A 21,134-nucleotide genomic window follows, 5' to 3' on the forward strand; every position below is an offset into this window, starting at 1 on the left:
TATCTGTCACACAACAGAGTTTATGCTCATTTTGGAGCTAAAGAGAGTATTTCCTAGCAGCAGGGGTGCTAGGAAAAGGTTTATTCCATAGCTGCTATGCTGTGATCAATTGCCCCTGCTGCTCCCAGGATTTGAATCCCTTGGGATTTGCTGATGTTGATGTATCAGCCTGCTAAGACAGCTCTCCCCTACTCTGCAGGGATCCCCCATCCATTTCATCCATGATTGCTTCAGACAAGAAAACACACCAGGGCTGTGCAGGACTTTCCTGCCTGGAGCTGGGAATCATCTCACTCCTGTTGTGGCTGGGGGAGAGAGTTACCTGCAGAGAGGGGGCCCACCTGGGGTTTTTAGTTACCACCAGGAGCACACAGGCTGCTCAGTGGGATTCTTAAACCAGGGGGGTTTGGATCTACCTTTGCATATTTATAGATGTTGACAGAGTTGTCCATGCTGATGGTCTGGGCACAGAGGATTTCACAGTGTCTCTGGAGGCCGTCCAGCTGGAACAGGCTGGCAGCCGACAGCAGCTATGGAGACAAGAGAGAGGCTATTTGAGATCATGAGGCTTGAAAGGCCTGGGGAAGGCAAACAGGACGGATGATTTCCTCTCTGAAGAGTCTCTGACTCCCTGTTTTAATGGCCATGTCCTCATGAAACAGCAAAAAGGCTGCTCCATGCTGAAGTGACAGACTGACACATCTCCCCTCTTAGCAAAAGCTCCTCCCACAAGTGTATTTGCACTCCTTTCCATCACCAAGACACAGAAACACCAAGCAGTGATGTTTTGAAACTTTTAAGTTCATTAATTTCCAAGTGCTAAGTATGCTCATTTCCAAATGCTAAGTATGCTCCTGGACTGAATGGGAGCTTGCTGTTAGCTCCTGGATTTTGCCTTTCAACTCTTGTTTTATGCCCCAGCGCACTTGGCGAGACTTGGAAGAAAAAGCTCTCTCACCTCTAAGATATCAGTGGTGGGAATTTCCATGGATTCTGTCCCTCCATAGTATAAATACTGCATCAGCATCTGGAATGGGAAGAAGGCCAGGCATGGAGTTATCACTGCAGTCACAAGGGGCTGTTGATGGCTGTGCTCCCCTTCCTGAGCAGACGGGAATCGTGTCCTGTGCCGGCTCTCACCTCCACTGGTGGCTCTTTTTTCTTCCCTAGCATGGCAAATCTGCTGCCTTCTAACAGTCCTTTCTCTCTTGGGCCCTGAAAAGGGCCCTGCTGGGGACTTTGGGCTCAGGGTGACAGCGTGTCTCTGAGCAACACCGCTGTCCTTGTCTCGGATCCGGGTTTGTGGAGCCTGGCAGGCCGGTCACGCGCGGAGCTGCCAGCGAGCCCAGCGTGTGTGTCCCAGGGACCTCCCAGCCACTTGCCTCCCTGCTGGGCTTCTAATCAGCTTCCAGCCCCCCACCAGGCCCGGAGGAAAAGGCATTAATTGTTTGCAGGGAGAGTGAGAGGCAGCTCCTGCTCTTTGATCCCACATGCCCACCCCCAGCCCAAGCAGTGCCGCTGAGTCAGGGGAGGGAACGGATCTGGTGCTGGAGCAGAAGTGTCCTGGGTGCTGTGTGGGGCTTGCAAGCCCTGCTTGCCATTTCTAACAGGGCTGGGAACAAAACTAAGCTGCTGCTTGTAAGACTGCCTTTATTTGTATAACAGAATTACACGAGAGCAAAGCTGTTCCCAGCAGAGCCCTGAGCAGGACACACATCTCTGGTAGCTCAGCATCCTCCACCCGACCTGAGACTGCCTCTCCTTAACCAATCTGACCGCATTTACCATCAAATTGTGAAGTGGTTCACTGTTTCAGTTCTTTCTGATTTATCTCTCTCTCTCCCCTGAAGCACAAATTTGTCTTTAGAAACCTTCTGATGTACACATGCTGTTAAGGAGGCTTCTTTCGATACTCAGTAACATTTTCTTCTGTTGTGGCTTGAGCTGCACAATTTGGCTGTCACCTCTCCAACACAAAACTTGTACAGCCCCTTACAAGCAGAAAAAGGTGTTCTCATGGTCAACTTACTTCCCTCTAGTGAGATAAGAGTACTGCTGACCAACAGATCAGGTTTGTTTGCTTATAAAAGAGGAAAAAAGGAAAAGCCTCAACCCTTCAGTGAAACAGCGACACGACCTATACTGCACTTCACACCTCCCTGTTCCTCCTCTAAATATGGAAATGTCATAAAAGCAAAGCACAGTTCTCAGTTCTGAGCTTTTCTTGACAGGGACACCACTGATTTCTGATCATCTGATTTTAATGAATATGAAGCCTGGCAATGCACCTGCTGCAAATAAGTTACTTTTTGCTTAGCAAAGCATGAAAACAGTGCCATAAAAAGCATGAAAATGATGTGTGTTAAAAGTATAACACTACTTCTCAGTAGAAGACTAGCTTCTCCTGCTTTATGGGGGAGTCAGCTGCCTAGTAAGAAAATAAGAATATAGACTGGAGGACTCTGTTTTAAAGGCTGGAACTTTGGAAAAAGGGTATTTCAGAATACTCCTGAAATTCAGGTGTGTTGAAAGGAACTCCATCTCTACCTGTAATATTATCCACTTATACTGTTACTCCTTGGGTTTGTCTTACCTTCCAAGTAGCTGAGAAGATGGAAAGGAATAAAGAAAAAGTGGACTAAGTCCCATACCTTGAAAATGTTGTATTTCATATCGCTGATTTCAACAGTCTTGCTGCCGTGGCCATCGTGCTCTGTTTTATTGGTCATTAGTGTCTTGAACCTGGGAATGGTTTTAACAGATTTAATTTAACAGATTTAATTTAACTGTATTAGTGTGTCACACACACATCACAAACAGCAAGGGGAGAACAAAGACCCTTCCTTGTTCTTTGCCAGTTGAAAATTGAAACATTACTTCCAATTTATGACGATTAGTTCGGGGACAATTTCACCTGTAAATTGCTTGGATCTGATCTAATCCCACCCTGTGACAGCTGGAAAACCCTGCTACTAGGCCAAGAATAGAGAAAGGAAGTGCTAACTGCAAGTGCACCAGGCCAGTGTGGGATTCCAGGAGTGAGTGCAGCTCTCCCTGCAGACTCTGGGAGAAGGAATGGGAAGGCAGGGAATGGCTGGATGTGTACACTCTGACTACCACACATGATTTCAGGGATAACCGTGGTTGGATTAAATATGTCCCTGGTTAGTGACTCACCTGTTAGATGCAGTAACCAGCAGGACTTTGTGTGCATAAAAGAGCTTTCCTTCCACTAAGAAAGTTACATCAGACATTTCCTTATTGTTCAGGAAGTGAGGATCTGTTGGGTAAGGGGACAAAAAAAAAAGGTGACCTTTTTGCACCCAAAAACTGTGTATGCTTTTCAGAAAAGAAATCCAAACAAACAAATTTTAAAAAAAACCCCCAAACAACCCAGCAGCAATCAAAAGCAGCTCACTGCTCGGGTGAGCACCTTACCCAGCCGAGCGGGCAGAGTCTTCCGGATTTCGGGAATGCTGGGAATGGGGCTGCTGCCGTAGCAGTGGGTGAAGATGGATGCGAGCTGCTGGTTGATGGAATCGTTCTGTGAGGAGGATGGAACAGGGATCAGCAACTCCACATCGAGCAGGTTCCAAATGCGCCGTGAGGGCTCGCTTGGGGCCTACGGCAGCTGCACCCCACGGGAGTAACCGCCCCACGGAGGGACAAGCTTTAATTTAAAGGAATTACAGTATCTGGGGAGTTATAAAGAGCTGTACAGCTTCCTCCAGGTGTGTGTGCTTGAGGACTGTTTTGGGGCTGTATATGAATTTAGATAAATGCTCCCAGGGCTATTTCCATGCCATAACTCCTCAGAGACTTTGCCTGGCCATTGCCTTCCTCCTGCTGAGCGCAACAACAAAAAAACCCCAGAACACTCAGCTCTGACACAGTTAACAAAACTCTTGACTTACTTTGCTGGTTTTGAGGATGTCAAACATGAGCTGCAGCCCCTCACTGACCAGCTCTTCGTTGTAATCCTCCTCTTTGATGGTGACAAACTCCCGCAGCAGGGTCTGCACCACGGAGTAGCGGGACTGGTAGAAGGTTGTCCTTAGCGACTCGATCCACACGTGGAGCTTCCAGGGCACTCCTGCAGCCACAGGAAAAAGGGACAGTGAAAGATGATTTCCTGAAGTGCCTGTGAGGACATTATCCTGCTCCTATTACTAACACTTGGCAGCACTGAAGCAGCTCTACCTACATCCTAAGAGCAGACAGATTTTTACCTTGATATTAAAGGTGACTGAACTGGGTCACTGACAGATTAAGTGACAAAGGATTGGTACCAGGATCATGAATTGGAAATTTCCGCTGATTGTTAAGGACCAAAGATTTCCTGTTTTGTCCTGAGCTTCAAGGTTAGTCAGAACCACTAAATAAAATTGAACTGGAGTTTTAAGAATGCATAACCCCACACAAATGTGGTGTGAGGTCTTTGCTCCTGGTTACGCACAAGCTTCAAAGCTTCTCTCTCCTACGTTGAGATCAGATTTGTTCTTTTACCTTAAACCATTGAATAAACACTGAATTTTAGGTGTCAGCATCTGACAGGGAGAGATGCCTCTTGCTCATGATACATGGGAACAGAGGATCCAGCCAAGAGTGAGTGACATCCCAGAGCAGCAGGAATTTGAAAACAACCCAACCTTGTGAGGAGCCTTAAACACTTCTAAAATTTAAATGAGACACCTTTGCAGTTGGGGTTATTGCTCCTCTAAGCGAGAGGGGCAGAAAAGGAAGACTTTTATGCCTTAGATGTGCACAATGCTCAGCAGCAAGGGCTCACCCAGTGCCCTGAGCTCCATGGTGATGTCCACGTAGCCGTGCTCGGCGCTGTAGTACATGGCCTCCTGCAGAGCCTTCATCCGGGTCTTGCACAGCCGCACTTGCCCCTCGCTGGAGCTGCCCTGGCTGGAGGTGTCACTCTCCACCCCCTCGGCCAGAATCTCCTCCAGGGACAGCACATCCCCCTTCACCTGCTGCGGCTGGGTCAGGAGCTTGCGCAGGACGTTCCTGGGCAGGGACCAGAGGTTTCACTCATTAATAAATGAAATATCAACGACTCAGACAGGACTGTGGGGATTTGGGGTCAGGGAGCCAGCTCAGTAAACAGTAACTTCCTTCCCAAAGACAGCTGGCACTGTGGAGCAGCACTGAAACTGCCTGCCCTTTTCCTACCTCACATCCTAGAAACTGGCGCCCCGGCAACAAGGGCAAAAACACGGCCTGTACTCCTCATATGGTGGGTTTGTTTGGGATTTCACACGGCAGTTGCAAGCAAGAGACTTTCTTGTTTGTGTCCGGCCGCTCTGGGGAGTTTGCATCACTGGTGTCCCTCAGCCAGCTGGGGACAGCTGCTCCACACATTCCCCAGCCCAGCAGGGCCACCCAGCGCTCGGCTGTGCTGCTGCATTGCCACCAGCTGGTGCTCTCCTTGCACCCACACCACCCGCTGGGGCTAAATCCAGCTTATTTAAGGTTGTAGGAGCACCCCATCCTATCCGATGGCAGAACAAGCCTTGAATCTCGCTAACTTTTTTCTGGGAACACAGAGATTTCTGGAGGAGCTTGCAAGTAATGTCTTATTTCTGAGATGGGGTTGGAGAGCCCCAGGCTGGCTGGTTTAATGATTCACCTCTTGACTGGCCATCCAAAAACCAGAGATGCAGGGAACCAGGCCACTTCAACCTGATTAGATTCCACCCCAGAACATGAACCAAGATCTCATAACCCTGATCTCATAACCTACCCTTAGGTGGGACTTGGTCTGCTGATGTAGGGCCTAGAACCAGCTGACTCTCAGTGCTGCACAGCCAGACCAGCAAGTGTGAGTAAGAAATAGCGAACAGAGATCTTTGCTCTTGCTTGGTTGTTGTCAGGAGAGTCTTAACCCTGTCTGCTGAACTGCACACGCAGGGATTTGGGTCACAAAGTCCCACAGAACACACAGCAACACCTAGAGTGCAAAACAACCCCTGTCCTGAGCAGGAACAGAGCATTACCTGTGCCCATGTGCTGCTGAGTGGCTGAAGCAGTTCATGTCTTCGTGGAGTGATGATGACATCCCGTTGACTTCCAGCATGCTCAGGAGTGGATCAGCGCCCCTGCTGAGCAGCAAGCTGACCAGCTCGTAATTCCCTGAGGAAAAAGGACAAGAACATCAGGATGGTCCCCTCTTTGGAAGCATCAAACACAGGACTGGCAGCAGGCAGGACTCCCTTGCTCCGTTCCCATTGCATGGAGTAGGGAGTGGTACAGGAGACCTAGCACTGGGTCTCACTGGGAGGGGAGGAAGCCTTTTTTTATCCCTTCCATAAAGCTTGGAGCAGAGCAAGCCAGACATTCATATTCATAAATGCACAAAAACAGTGCAGAAAGAAATTAAGGAGAAAAACTAAAACCACTTTGAGGTGAAAAGTGTTGACAAACAAGCCCAGCACACACTCATTCACAGAATGTTCAACTCCTGACAGCCCGCCAGGAGAAATGGAGAATTCTAACCTGCATTTAATAAACTAATAAACCAAATTTCTTCATATAACAGTTATTTTTCCCCAGGCTGAATGGAAACTTGTTCATTTTTTGCATCTGGGTGTTGCTTAGATCCACAGACATGCCCAGACTAGACAGGGGCTGGTTTATGTTCCTTGACAGAGCTTGGTGAAGGAGTTGGTGCTGTCAGCTCTGCTGTGGGGGCTGTGGGGAGGAGGCAAGTGTGGGACAAGTTGGAAAACAGATACTCAGGGCCCATCAGGCTGGTGGCAGGAAGAGATGGAGCGTGCTGAGGCCACAGGGAGCTCACCTGCAGCCGAGGCCAGCTGGAGGGGGGTCTCGGCGTAGTTGTCCTCACCAGTGTTCACAGCAGAGCCCTCCACATGGGCACCAGCATCCAGGAGCAGCTGCAAGGGGCACAGGAAAGACAGGGAATTGGGAAAAGAGCAATTCAGAAGGACAAAACAGCCAGGGCTGCATGCTAGAAAGGAGAACCGGTGGGTTCAGAATGAGGAGGGCACGCACGCCAAGGGCCTGTCTGGAGAGCACCACCTCCTTTTTTAATCTCCTTTATGGTCATGGCCATGCAACTGGAATCTCCCAGCTCCAAAGGGCTCTGCAATCAGAGCAGGAAGTCCATCTTAGCTCCATGCTGTGCACAGGAAGCAGGGTTCTCCCCCAGGGAATCAGCCCTGGAGGATTCACACCTCACGGAGCCTGTGTAAGGAGCTCTGGCAGCTGCAGGGATTCGTCACGCAGAACCTGCTTTCACTGAGCTGCTGTGAGGGAAAGAACCCCATCCCAGGTGAAGGGGAGAGGGCTACAGGGTGATGGGGATGTTTTATGGCCGGGTGGGGCTGGCAGAAGGCTCTGGAGCACCCAGAACAGCGCTGGCAGGGGCAGGCAGGGAGGATCAGCCCTGTGCGGGTGCATCCACCAGGATATTCCATGCTTCCATGACTGTGGGCGCTGCAGTACACAACAGGAGCTTTGCTACACTTGGCTTCATCTCCTGGGAGAATCAAACTCATATCTTACACATAAATTAAGGCTGTCCAACCTACCTCTGGAATACGAAAGGCTGCCTGGGCAGTTTGCCAGGTGGGATCTAATCTTTATAATAATGTACAAATGTACACAAACAAAAGATCAGAGTGTGCAGCCTCCATTTGCTTACATGTTGTTTTTTTTTCTTCTCCTTCCCTTTGAGCAGAAGGTAAATTAAATTCAACAGCAATTGATTATCTGCTGTGATCAGTTTTTCATTCCCCTGGAAGTCTGGGTAGCATTTCTGGGGCTCCACCCCATCCTGCTGCCCCCTGTGATAACTCCACAGAAAAGGGAGCAGGGAGGATGACACAGGCTCAAATCTCAAGTCAGCTTAAATCTTGTTCATGCAATTCTCAAGGATTATAAAGGAAGTTACAGATAATTTGCTGCCATTAGAGCAGAAATCAGCACACACTGGATTTTTGCACATGTGAATTTACAAACCAATTAACATCTACTGTCACGAAGCTCCTGATCAAGCAGCCAACCTGTAACCACTCCACGTGAAGCACTAGTTTATCTAAAACCAAAGAAATGATTGTGCAGCATTGTTTTGGAAGCAGTGAGCCTTGAACCAATACTGAAACCAAAGAAAAATATGGAAACATGCTGTGTTTTGTTATCAAGGCCTTGCTAGGAATTATGTCACCGATTTTCCTTCTCCTTGTCTTAAACAACACAGTTTTTTTCACTGGTTTTTAGGAGGCTCAGGAAGGCTGAGAGCAAGGGCTCACAGTGCTGCATTTCAGTCCCCCTGTGCCTCCTGGAAGGATTCCCGGCCGGAATCTCACCTGAACCACCGAGATGTGCCCGTGCAACACCGCGAAGGTGAGGGCAGTCCAGTGCCGGCTGTCGGGATGGACCGAGGGGTAGCGTGGAGAGGTACTGGGCACCTGGGAGAAGGGAAGCAGGCAAATTACCCTCTGCAGCCTCTCTGCCTTCATCCCCAGCCTTGTGCAGAACCAGCTTCTTCCTCTGTGAGTGACAACCCCAGGGAAGGGGGACTTGGGCCACTTAGAGAACACTGCCACCACCACTCACTCTGCCCTGTCCCCCCTGGGACTTTTTAATGGGCTCACTGGTTTCTCCCTGTGGCAGCTCCTTCCCTCCCCCTCCCCGTGCCTATTAGACGTGCCAGTGCCAATCCTAATTGGAGCCACTGAGTGCTCCAAGAGGTTTTGAAGGTTTTCTCCCCCCTCCCAAATCCCTGAAGCGACGGTTTCTGAGAGAACTGCCTCACTTGAAGCTTCCAGAACTGAAGCCTTCAGTTGCTAGGAGAGAATTCAGAGCTCCTCCTGTTAGTTTACAGCTGGATAATTATGGGCAGAGGGTTACTCACCGGTATATCTAAATTTGCTCCAGCATCTATAAGCATTTGGACCATGGCTTCATCTCCAGCAGCACAGGCGTACATGAGGGGGGTCATACCCTTCAGAAAGGAGAAGAAAAATAAAACCAAAGTTATCTTTCTATCCCTATCAACAGCGACACTGTCATGGACACAGCGAGCTTGAATCTTAACATACAAAGTGTGTACGGACAGCACACATATGTTTATAAAGCATTTTTGATTTCTATGCAGAGTGGCACAACTGATACTGGAAAACGGCCTGGGAAAACCATCACTGGACAAGGCTGAAAAAACACAAAAAGGATCACTGAAAATCCCAGCCCTGTATTGTCCACAATTCTCGAGCTTTCCCAAGGCTGCCAACAAAGAAACGCCATTTCTTGGCTCATTTGTAGCCAAATGAACTGAAGGCAGAAAGCAACACAAAGATACAGAAGATGAATTTATTTGGCAACTTCTCCCCATTGCTAAAATCCGATTTGCCACAATATTTCAGCATTTCAATCCCATAAATCTCTCTCCCTCTACTTAACCAGCAAACCATGACGGCTCAGAGATGAGTTATGAGAAAAACGAGCCTTACTTATGGAGTTCATTCCCAAAGTAGCCAAGGACAGAAAGGAAATGGCCTGGTAAAAGCCATTCCTGCTCACATCCCACAGCTTTCCTGCCCCCTCCCCTTAATTGCTGCAGGCATTTGAATTTTTTGCAGGCAGCATCTCTGCTGCTCAGTGTGCAATAACAGAGCTTCATCCTTAATGGGGCCTGTAGTGTAAAATGGAATTACAGCTCTCACCCAGGAGACTGCTCCTGACTCTGCAAAGGTGTCTTTTCAAAGCAGCCACAACTCCAAGCTTCCTACTTTGGGGCAGCTCCATTTGTGACGATATTTCTGGGTGAGATTCTCTGTGGGGGAGGTATTTTGGCTTTTGTGGGGCTTGGGAGGTTCCACACTCATTACAGACACGTAAACTGAGAACTCAAAACTCAGGTCTGCAGGCACAAGCCCCAATCAGGGTTTTAAAACTGTAGGCTTGTATAGACTTACGTTGTCCTTTAAAAAATTTTTAATGTTGGTTTTACACTCCCTGCTTGCCCCTTGCAAAGAGAAGGAGGGATTTCCTAAAGAAGAGTTTCCCTAAACATCAAATCCCCTGAAACCAGGGTGCTGGCTGGTCCCCACCAGAACTGAATACAGGGACCTGCCCCAAACTCAGGTTTCTGAGTTCTGAGTTCTTTCCCACAAATCTCTATGCACACAGATGGAGAAGTGGGTCTGAACATCCTGGACATGCTCACACCCTGGGAGTGGTCAAAATCCAAACCTGGATCTAAAGCCATCATATTAAATTAGTCCAGCAGCTCTCTCATGCCTAGGTCAGTTTTCCCCAGTTTGGGCATCTGGCTTTGCCTTATTCTTTACCAAGAGGGGCAAAAGAAGCTGGTGGCAAAGTTCAGCTTTGGTTTTCTATTCCAGCTATGGCAGAGTTCATTCCCAGAACTTGGATTTAACTCTGCCTGCGGTTGGCAGCGCCATGCAGGCACTTGCTTGGACACAAAGCTGAGTTGCTCCAGAGTCAAGTGGGGAATTTCCAAGCAACAATGTCTCCAGAGGGGCCCTGTCCTGCCCTTTTTGTTGGTGCCAAAACACTCTCTGAGGGGCAAAGATGACAGGGCTGCCCCGCTCACAGCAGGGCTGGCATGAGGATCACACCCACAGGATGAGACATCAGTCAGTGACAGCAGAAACTCCTCAAACTTCCTCAAGGAGCTGCCCACATGCTGACAAAAACCAGACAGCTCCCAGTTTGCTGGCTGGATGAGAGGTAGGGAACTTCCTGCAGTGAGAAGTGACAGTCCTGGCACCCGTGTCTGTGGTGTTGGGGCACAGCGGCTCACAAGGCAAACCACAAAATAATCTCTGAGAGAATGACAAGCCTCTCTGGGCTACAGGAACTGCAAAAGCTTATTTTAAAAATGTAACAGAGCAAGTGGGAAACCTTCATAATATAAACCTGCCACCTCAGTCACTTTACTGAAGTGAGTATCTATGATGTGATACCTGCCCCAGTGACCACAGAGAGCTCCTGGTACTGGATTTGTAAGTAAGGCAACTGAAGGCCCAGGTATGTCCAGAGCAGTTTCTGCTCTTTGTGTACACTTTCAGACTTCCCTTAAAACTGCAGGAAGGTGGGAAGTGCCATGCAAGATGTGCCAGGTTCAGAGCTGGGTCTGAAATGCTACTGCAGCAAAACTCTGGCTGTGAGAAAACCACTCTACCTGAATGTAAACCCTTCCCAGTGCTCAATATCCTCTTCTTCCAGAGATGTGACAGCTTATTCTCCTCGCTGTGACAGCTACGACGAGTGTTTATTTAGGAGAGGTGGCTTTTTTTCTCCCCCTTTTTAAATTAAAAGCTAATTCCATGCATTGAATGATGCCCCAGAGGACAGACTCTGCTGTTACTTGATGGGACTGACAGCACAAGCAGAAGCAGCAAGAGACTCCAAGGACTACCAAATCCCTATGGCTCAGCGTAGCTGAGCAGGGAACAGTTAAAAATGGATAAACAGACACATCAGCATGATGGACTTGGAGCAAATCTAACACTGACTGACACCAGGCCACTGGGGCGGGGTTCTCAGTGCTGCTTCTTGTATTCCAAACAGCTGGAAGCCCAAGAGACACGAAACAGTAACACCTTGTGGTCACTCCTCCCTGACCCAGCCTGGATTTGGGCTGCTGAGCCAGAGGGAAGAGTCACTGGGAAAGAAACCACTTTGCTTTGACATCCTCTCAGCACCTATCAGACTTTCCATTCACTGCCCCTGTGTTAACCTGCCTGCCATCAGTGCCTGGAGACAGCCCGTGCAAGGAACAGGCATTCCAGCTGATAAACAATCCACTCCAGGCTGTAACGGGAGTTTTTGGAGGGGTGGCATGAGAGTGGGCTGGGGAAGTACTGTTTTGTGTTTTAAGGGATGCATTTTCAGCCTAAAACACGAGCTAGAAAACCCTTGGAGAGGCAACAAACACGACCTCGGATTGATTTGCCACATGGAAAGGAAGGAGCGAGCTGCTGATGCAGGGAATTTTGGGGTTGTGAGCATTTGTTCTGCGGCACACCTGATCATCCATGGTGTTCACCCCGTCGGGGCCCAGTGCATCGATAGCTTGGTTGATCAGATCCGTCCTCCCGCAGTTCAGCATCCGGAAGCCCAGATCCTGCTGGAATTTCTCAGTAGCAGCTTTAGCATCCAGTCTCCGGAAGGAGCTGAAGCAGCACTCAGGTCTGTGAAAGACAAAAGAATTCCTGGATGGTGCCCATACCATAAAAAAAGACAAGGATCTTTAGTCTTTTCTGGGCAAAAAATATCGAAATTGTTAAAAAGTATGAAATAAAAATCAAATTTAGGCAGGGGAAAACCCTCAATGCTTTTCCAGCAACTCAATTAAAGGAAGTGCTTTAACATTTCTACAAGGATCTACTAAATCCTTATCCTTCAGATGACTATCAAGACAACCTTTCTGTCATCTGGAAGGAGCCCAGGGATTACTGTAAATCCTCTGGCTGTCTGCTCAGCCTCTTCTGAATCCCAGACCTGGAAGTGTGTCTCCTTCACTGAAGGATCACTCCCCAAGTGGAGGTTTCCTATCTCAGCTGGGCACTGGCAGGCTCAGCCCTTTGATGTTATTTTAGGGTGAATGCCTTCCCCTGTACCCGTCTGGTTCCCAGCACAGGCTCTTGAGCAAACTCTCAGTGAGTGAGATATCAGCCTGCCAAGTTCCTCTGATAAATGAGGTGCTTTCAGCACAGCCATCCTCCTCTGGAGAGCCTGGACAGCCTGCCAGAGGAGCAAACCACTCATCACCTCACGCAGAAGATTCAGGATGAATCTCATATAAAATCCTACAGCCAGGCTATCACAACCTTGTTCCAACCGGTATCATAATCTACAATAATGCACAGAATATGATGCAAATCTTTATATAATAGTAAGAATAAAAAGAACAACTCTGTAAAAAAAAAAGTGAAATAAAATTACTCCACTAGAAATCCAGTGAACCACAGAAAAGCAAAGGTTTTTGAAGGGATGGCACTTGTCTTTGCACATTGTTCCTATCCCACAGCAAGCCAGAAATCAATCAATCAATCAATCTATGTCAAGATCTCCTTTCCCTCTGAATGTGCTGGATACAAAATGACTGCTTTAAAGGATCAAATAATGTGCTGTGGAACCAATAGGGTTTTTTCATTAGTTTAAATCTTTCATTCAAGCTATCTTAAAAAGCAAAGAATAATCTTGTAATTAAGGCTGAGGCATCAAAAAACCCCAAACCCAAATACTTGTATTTCATATTTAACTTTCAGAAAGACAAAAATCTTTCTGCAGAGTCTGGCCACAGCTCCTTCATCTCTCGAAGCACCAGAAGGTTAAACGTGTATCACAGCACAGTGAGATCTGGCTTCGGGGAAACGCAGCAAAAGAAACGCTTCGAGAAGCTCCAAGGGCTGGAGGAACTTTCCAAAGCTTAGCCCACGTACTTGAGCTGGCGAGGCTCGCAGTCCAGCCCCGGCAGGAGCAGCCTGGCCGTCTGCCGGATGTCATCGCTGTCCACGGTCAGGCTGCGCCGGTGCTCGGCGTAGGTGATGGCCACCCGCATCCACTCCATCAGCGGCGGCAGCAGCATGAAGGGGCTGGGAACGAGGGGACAAATCCATTAGTGAACGCTGGCTGAGGCAGGAGGACCCTTCGTGGCTGCCTGGGCGTGCAAGGGGGAGCCTGGCACGGAAAAATCCCCCCTGAGGAGGGAATGTGGACTGGAAGGTCACGGCAGCAGGAAGGAGCTGCTCAGCCTCGGTCACCTGAGCAGCTTTTGTAGTAACTATGTCTGTTGTTCTAAATAACCCAGAGGTACAGGATTATTTATTATTTATTATTATTTTTATGCTCCTCCACTAGGAACACGAAAAATATCCTTGAGTGTTTGCAACTTCAACCAAACCTTGTTAATTCAGTCCTGCCTCCATTAATCTTTCCATTACCACTATCCCCATGGCTTTTTGCATTTTGCCTTTCTTATGCAGAGCTCGGTTTTGCCCACCTGCCCCTCAGTTCTTCCCCCTGGAGCCTCCAGACCACAGAACTGGTGCAGTAGAGAGGTTTTGCTCAATAAAAAGGGTTGCAAGGCAATAAAGGAATATAAATAAGGTAATAACAGCAGCACCAGCTCGTGATTTAGCCCCCCTTACTCCTGCTGTAAGAATGAGCACAGCACCGAGATTACACATTAATGTACAGGTATCGTAATACTCTCACACACAACATGTCTCATCCACCCTCTCAATATACAACCAGACTGATCTATTTTGCTTGATTTTTCCCCGAGGATACCTGCCACCCCAGTGGAAGGCTTGGAAGTGCCAGCTGTAATGAAAACACCTCTCCCATTCCCAGTAATGACTTCATTAGCGCTGTGGAAAAATAAAAAAAGCCTTTTCCGTTTAATCATTCAAAAGAAAGCAACTGAGGGGAGAAAGGATCAATTCCTTTACAAAGTTCAGAGAGAAAGAGATACATATGAGGGAATATGGACTGATTTGGGCATTAATGAAAGCAGCTGAGCCATGAAAGGTGTTTTCAAAGCTGTGCCTGTGTGCACACGTGCGAGGGCAGGAAGAGTGAGCCTCGCCAACCCCGTTAGAAACCATTTATCCAGACTGGGATTTGCAAGCAGAACTCCCTTTGTCACGACCCTGAACACCCTTCAGGCTGGAATAACTGCACTCTGTAAAAACATGTGCTGCTCCCATTTTCCCAGCTGCACCCCCAAACGCTGCCATTATCACTCTACAAACACACCCACTATTTCCCCCTCTTCTCCTTTTCTTCTGAGTTGTGAAGCAGCATCTACAAAACCAGAGGTGTTTTAAGCACCCGATCCATCCCGGACTGCCAGGGCAAGGGTGTTTTTAACAGGACATTGACTTTGTCCCGTTATCAGTTTACTTTTATGTTACAGAATCAGAATCTCAGGGTTGCTACAATCACCACTTTGAAAACCACCCAGCAGCTCATCCTTCCAAAGACTTTCTGAAAGGGATGGGATGAATCATTCCAGCTCAGCCAATTCAGAGCTGATTGACTTCCCCCTAAGGGAAGAGCAGGAATTGTCAACAGGCATTTGGGAGATGCCTTTCAGCAAATTCTCTGCTCCAGAGAATTTCAACTCTTATCCGGCCTGGAAAAGAGTAATTCACGCTTTTTAAATGCAGGTACTTAAGAGAGAAGCCAAAATTAATTATTTATTCTTCCTATGTACCCTGCAGAGCTTCTAGCATGGGATTCAAAGCTCCACAGTGGTGGTGAGGGCACAGAGGTAGGCCAAGGAGGCTAAAAGCACCAAAATTAAAAACAGAACTAAATTAAATTTAGATTGGGAATGCTCAGGAGCACTGGAAAAGCTCATCTTACAAGCGATTCCATCTGCCACCTTTTGTGGTAAATAAAGATTTAGGCCACATCCCAGCTTCCCTGACACTGCCATGGTGGGAACACTGCTGGGCAGGGAACCATGTCCCTGATCAAACCCTGGTGAGTGACTCAAGGCCCTGGGCAGCCAGAGCCTGTGGTCAGCCAGCAGCAAATGCCACGGAGTCTGCACCAGAAATAACACCTATCCTGAAGGGATTTCCACTCTGCAAAAATATCCACATGTGCCAGGGTTATAAACGGCTTCCACACAAGCAGACCTTGGATGTGGAAAACTTGCTTTGGGAGGAATGGCAAGGAGAAAGATTTTTTTTTTTTTTTTTTCCTTTTTCCCCCTTCTGTTTCTTTTTTTAATCTCAGCAGGTTTTTCCAAAGGCTTTAAAAGTGACAGCTCAGACTGGTTCCCCTGTGTCCAAAGGGGAGCAGTCTTTGGAATGCAAACAACAGTGTCAGGAAAGCTGTTCTCATCCTGCTGTCCTGATTTTCCAAACCCCACCACTAGCAAATTGGATAAATTATTCATTATTCTATCAAGGGTCACTGTAATGGCTTCAACTACTATTCTGCTGAAACAACTTTGTTTCTCTGCAAAATTTCTAGCTTGAGGATGGGCTTTTTACTCTTCCCCCCCTGCTTTTATCCAACGATTTCCTTTCTCCCAACCTGGCCACGCTCTGGGAACAGCTTTATCTTCCTTTGCTCACTGACACCACACCAGATAAGCAGCATTATCCCAGGACTGAAGCAGAAAGAAGAGGTGCAGTTCAACTGAAACACCAACACTGGGTCACGCTGCGCTAAGAAAATAAATGAAATTATTCATTTCCTAGAAAATAAAACGCCGTTCTCATCCCTGTGGCCCTTAACCTGGGCATCCATCTGCCTCCAAGGAATCACTGATCATTTCACAGTCTGAGAAACACTGCAGGAGGGGAAGGGGAGAAACCTTCATGGAAAATTAACTGGGAGACGCTGCGAGCTAAAGAATTAATTTCTGTCTCCGCGCTCCTGCCTGTGCCATGTTCTGCACGCTGCCGCTTTCCTCTGGTCTTCCTGACATTTAGAAATGTTTGGCAGCTCATTAAATTCCACACATGAAGTGATCCAGCCTTGGGAAGCTGTCATATTCCAGCAGCAGCTCGCTGGGGACACAGACCCTCAGTTTTCTCAGAAGAGCAATGCCACCATGGCTTTGCCCAGTTTTTTGCCATGAAGTTGTCTTGGAGTGATGCCACACTTAAACTGGGAATGTACACAGGACTGGGAAGCAAAACGGGAACTGCTCCTCTTCTGTACGCCTTGTGAAGAGTCACTCTGGTGTCTGATACTGTCACGTGCTGTCAGTATTCCATCCATAAGTTCCCCAAAATTCTCTCCATCTGGAATTTGACAGCCACTCCATTCCCGAGGGGATCACACTGGAGCTGGGTGAGAGTGCTCTGAGAAAGAACAGACTTTATCACGGGCTTCCCCCCCTCCTTTGAGCTAAACCATGTTGCTTTATTTAGACATATCCAAGGAGGCCAAGCAGAATTTACAGCAAGTTTTAGGATAACTCTTTCCTGGAAAAGGTACTTTCATTAGAACAGCTTTGGGCATGACTGGCGTGTGGAATGCATGTGCAGCATCTCCAGGAGAAGCTGTGGGATCACAGACTTTCAGGGATACCCATCACAAAGAAATCATTCCCCCCAGTGGGCTCTTCTGAGGATTTCTAAGAGCACTGGGATCAGGATATTTTTGGCAGAGGGAAGTTAACTCTATGCAAAAAGGAGAGCACTCCAGAAGAGTTAGAAAATCACGTCATCCTTCCTCTGCATGGAGCACCTGCTAACTCAGGGGAAGGCACTGGGGTTTCCCACAAAAACCAGCCATTCTATCCCATTCCTCCCTCTGCCTGTCTCCCCAGGAGCATCCAGTGAGAAGACTGCTGGAAAATCACAGAGTCCTACAAGGGTTTGGGGTGGAAAAAGCCCATCTTGTTCCAACCCCCCCTGCCATGGGCAGGGACACCTTCCACTAGCCCAGGTTGCTCAGAGCCCCTTCCAACCTGGAGGGAAAAAGGGAAAAGGAGGAACAAAACGTTTTCCCTGCTGACCCACCTCTTCTCTGCTGTTTTTCATTGCCTTCTGTTCTGCTACAGCAAAACAAAGAGGGAGCCAACAGTGACAGCAACAGCAAGAAAGAAAAACCTTGTTCTTCTAAACATGGCTCTCCTTCTTCTAAAGCAAGAAAGAAAATCCTGTCCTCATGGAAGCAGGTGGGACTGGCAAAATTCACCTCCCTCCTGGCAGCCTGAGTCACACAGGCAGAGTCTGCCATCCTGGCCGTCCCCAGGCCTTTTAAGTGGTCTGACTGAACTAAAACACGTGGAAATATCACAATATTTATGGTCAGAGTGGGGCAGCCCACGGTAACCCCCCATGTTTGACTTGCAGGAATTATAAAGAGGCTCCCACAGAGAAGAATCCCAAATCTTTAAAGATCAGTGTGAGGTTTTGTAAGGGACTAAAAAATAAAGAGGACAGGTTTTCAGTGCAGTGAGCTGATGTTCGAATTTATTGCTGGAACCAAACCCTATGGCTCAAAGTCACTGAGATGGAAAAATCCCAAGGATGGCAACAGAGTCGAAAAGGAATCGGAGTGAAGTCTCATTACTTGGAGAAGGGAAAAGACTCTGAGGCAAGACAGAGTATCCAAAACTCAAACCGTGCCATGCTGATGTGGAAAACAGTGGCATATTTACAATTTGGATTCTCAAACACTAAAACCCCTCTTCAAGCAGCAGGGAGAAAAATATCTCAGAGTACATAATTATACGTGAATAAAATAAAAACAAAGATGCTGATTTAGAGGAAACACAAAATTTTTGCTCCAAAATACAACCAGCTTCAGACAGGAGCTATTCCTCACAGATTCAAAAGTATTTTACAGAATTTCAAGATCTTCCCACATTTACAGCAGGAAAAAATAGGAACTACCACGCTGGGCCCCATTCAAGGATCATCTCAACATGTGCAACATCTTTCAAGACAGACAGTCCAGATCCTCACAGAAAAGGAAGAAGAAATTTAATCACATCCAACTGACCCCAAAAAGTGCTCTTCTGCATTCCCTTAAAACAATGACTGGCTCACATCTCAGCAGATAAGAGTTCTCGAATTTTAGTGGATCGTTATCAAGTTACTAAGGCCTTGGCTTGGCTATGCCCTGAGTTTAAAGAGTTATCCTGCAGTCAGACACTAATGGAATGAAAGCCATCTGGATAATATTATATTTATTGGGATCCTTCCTCCACCGAATCTGCCTTCAGAGTTTCCTCTGCTTAGAGAATATAAAATGGTACAAGAGTAATTTAAATCTAGAACTGGCAGCTCTGATCCTTCTTACCACAGACAGAAATAACACCCTTTTCCATCCTTTGCAAACCACGCTTAAAAATAAGGTGCAGCATCAGACAGGTTTTACTTCATGTTACTCCAAAGCACAGGAAAAACTAAATTGGAGCTCACAAAAAAAAATAACATGAAGTAATCATTGGGAACTCACTATGAAACTTAAAAAGAGCTCTTAAGCCTATGGTTTATTTATTGTAATCACATTTTACAAACTTTACTTTACCAACAGGAAAAAGGTTCCATTTTCAGGCTGGAAACAAGCACTGGTGCTGCTCTGGAATGTGCCATGTGTCTCATTAGAAACACATATTTGTAACATCTGCAAAGCTGGGGCAGGAGGAAGGTTTCTAGAAAGGCAGAAAATAATGAAAACCAACTTTAAAGTGTATACAGTTGTTGACAAGAGGCAGATAAATATACATGATAGTTTATCTGTGACAGTATGGTCACAGTTATGGGATCAAGGATGTGACTGATTTCCATCTGTCCCCCCAGCCCCACACAGAGCTGTTGGGTCCCTGATGGACACGGAGGAAACACTGCTCCTGCTGCTGCTCCCAACTCCTCAGTGACCTAAAACTCTCTGTAAGGTGAAAACTACCACAAACAACTTGGGAGATGAACTATTCTTCCATGAGTCTGGACCTAATTGCACTCCTGACCTCAGTTAATATGGAGCGAATCCAGGGGAGGCCATGGAGATGCTCCGAGGTCTGGAACACCTCGGCTCTGGAGCCAGGCTGGGAGAGCTGGGATTGCTCAGCCTGGAGAAGAGAAGGATCCACGGAGACCTTAGAGCCCCTTGCAGGGCCTAAAGGGGCTGCAGGAGAGCTGGAGAGGGACTGGGGACAAGGGCCTGGAGCGACAGAGCAAGGGGGAATGGCTTCACACTGACAGAGGGCAGCGTTAGATGGAATATTGGGAAGGAATTCTTCCCTGTGGGGGTAGTGAGGCATTCTTGGAACAGATTCCCAGAGAAGCTGTGGCTGCCCCTGGATCCCTGGAAGTGCCCCAAGACCAGGTTGGACAGGACTTGGAGCAGCCTGGGAGAGTGGGAGGTGTCCCTGCCCATGGCAGTGTCACGGAACGAGATCATCTTTAAGGCCCCTTCTAACCCAAACCATTCCATTATCCTGATTCCATGATTCCAACAGTGGCTCTGGCCAGGCCATCAACAGCAGATCCAAGCCTTTCCCAGCTCTTAAAAAAAGGTGACTGCCCTGGTTTGCAAGCACAGAACACTTTCCAGACAAGATCCAAGCAGTCATGTGGAGTCCTGGTACCCAGGAGCCACCCTGAGGAGACTGACCCAGAAAACCTTGCCATGCCCGACAATTCCAGCAGCAAAGGAAAACACTGGCACTTTTTGGAGCAGGACATGAGCACAATTTACATGCATGAAAGGAATGAGCCTGTAACAGCACGTTAGGTGATAGTCAGAGATAGACACGGGCACAGAGCCAGAGTGGGGTGTCTGCTATTCTTGGACCAGCCTTGATCCTGTGGGCAGAAAAACCAAGAGGTAACTCCTACGGTGCATTCCAGCAGCTACACTGGCAAACTAACAAAATTAAAACAAAACAAACAAAATCCCATGCTACCTGCAAGCAGATTTACCAGGGGTCAGCGTGGTTCTTCGCTACCCGGGGCCGAGACTCCTGCTTCCCCAATTTTTTTTTTGCCCATTACACATAATTCCCTACAGCAGGAGCAGGATTGAGATAGCAGCCCTTTGAGCTATGACTTCAGTGTGATTTGCCAACGTGCACATGTTAAAAGCATATGCTGGCTCTGGAGCCAAAACCAATCTGCCAGATTCAATCGCTGAACTCGTTCTCAGGGCCCAGTTGTAAAATCCTGACAGGGAGCGTTGCCACGCTCATGAAAACTGCCCGGAGCTCCCGAGCTAAAAGCTGTGTGAGCAAAGAGCCAGGAAGAGAAATCTTTTTCTGGAATACTGAGAGCTGTTCGATTAATTATAGCTGGAAAAGTTTGTTCAGTTAAACAAAGACAATTCTTACCGAGGCAAAGGGGTTTTCACAATAAACAGGGAAACGTTTCCCATTTACATCCCAGCACAAGCCAAAACCTAATTAGTGTTTCAAATAAGACATTTTAAAACACAGAATACTGGTATCTAGAGGCAAAACATTTCAAGGTTAGAAAGATGATGCTAAGATGATTCTTTCAGGACTAAGGAAAAGTTGATGAAACTCCTGTTTTTCTTGTGACTTGACTGATGTCACACTCCTGTGAGCAGGGATGCCCTGTGTCTGTCAGTCACCCCGCTGCTGATGTCAGTGCTTTCTTCATGAAAACCCAAGGAATCTTTTGGCTTTTCACATT

General features: G+C 47.5%; 1 protein-coding gene across 1 annotated transcript in view; it reads right to left on the bottom strand.

Annotated features, from left to right (window-relative positions):
• The window catches only part of ABTB2 (ankyrin repeat and BTB domain containing 2), a 111,753-nt gene that overhangs the window by 2,668 nt on the left and 87,951 nt on the right, over positions 1-21,134 (bottom strand). Inside the window, exons 4-16 of the mRNA XM_010412576.4 lie at positions 13,443-13,595; positions 12,023-12,188; positions 8,885-8,974; positions 8,337-8,438; positions 6,806-6,902; positions 6,006-6,141; positions 4,790-5,016; positions 3,915-4,093; positions 3,439-3,544; positions 3,178-3,280; positions 2,652-2,742; positions 959-1,027; positions 417-530 (exon numbers count right to left, since the gene is read on the bottom strand). Coding sequence (XP_010410878.2) covers positions 417-530; positions 959-1,027; positions 2,652-2,742; positions 3,178-3,280; positions 3,439-3,544; positions 3,915-4,093; positions 4,790-5,016; positions 6,006-6,141; positions 6,806-6,902; positions 8,337-8,438; positions 8,885-8,974; positions 12,023-12,188; positions 13,443-13,595 — 1,633 coding nt within the window. The remainder of the gene's footprint in view (positions 1-416; positions 531-958; positions 1,028-2,651; positions 2,743-3,177; positions 3,281-3,438; positions 3,545-3,914; positions 4,094-4,789; positions 5,017-6,005; positions 6,142-6,805; positions 6,903-8,336; positions 8,439-8,884; positions 8,975-12,022; positions 12,189-13,442; positions 13,596-21,134) is intronic.

The sequence above is a fragment of the Corvus cornix genome, chromosome 5, assembly GCF_000738735.6.
Source record: "Corvus cornix cornix isolate S_Up_H32 chromosome 5, ASM73873v5, whole genome shotgun sequence".
NCBI lineage: Eukaryota > Metazoa > Chordata > Aves > Passeriformes > Corvidae > Corvus > Corvus cornix.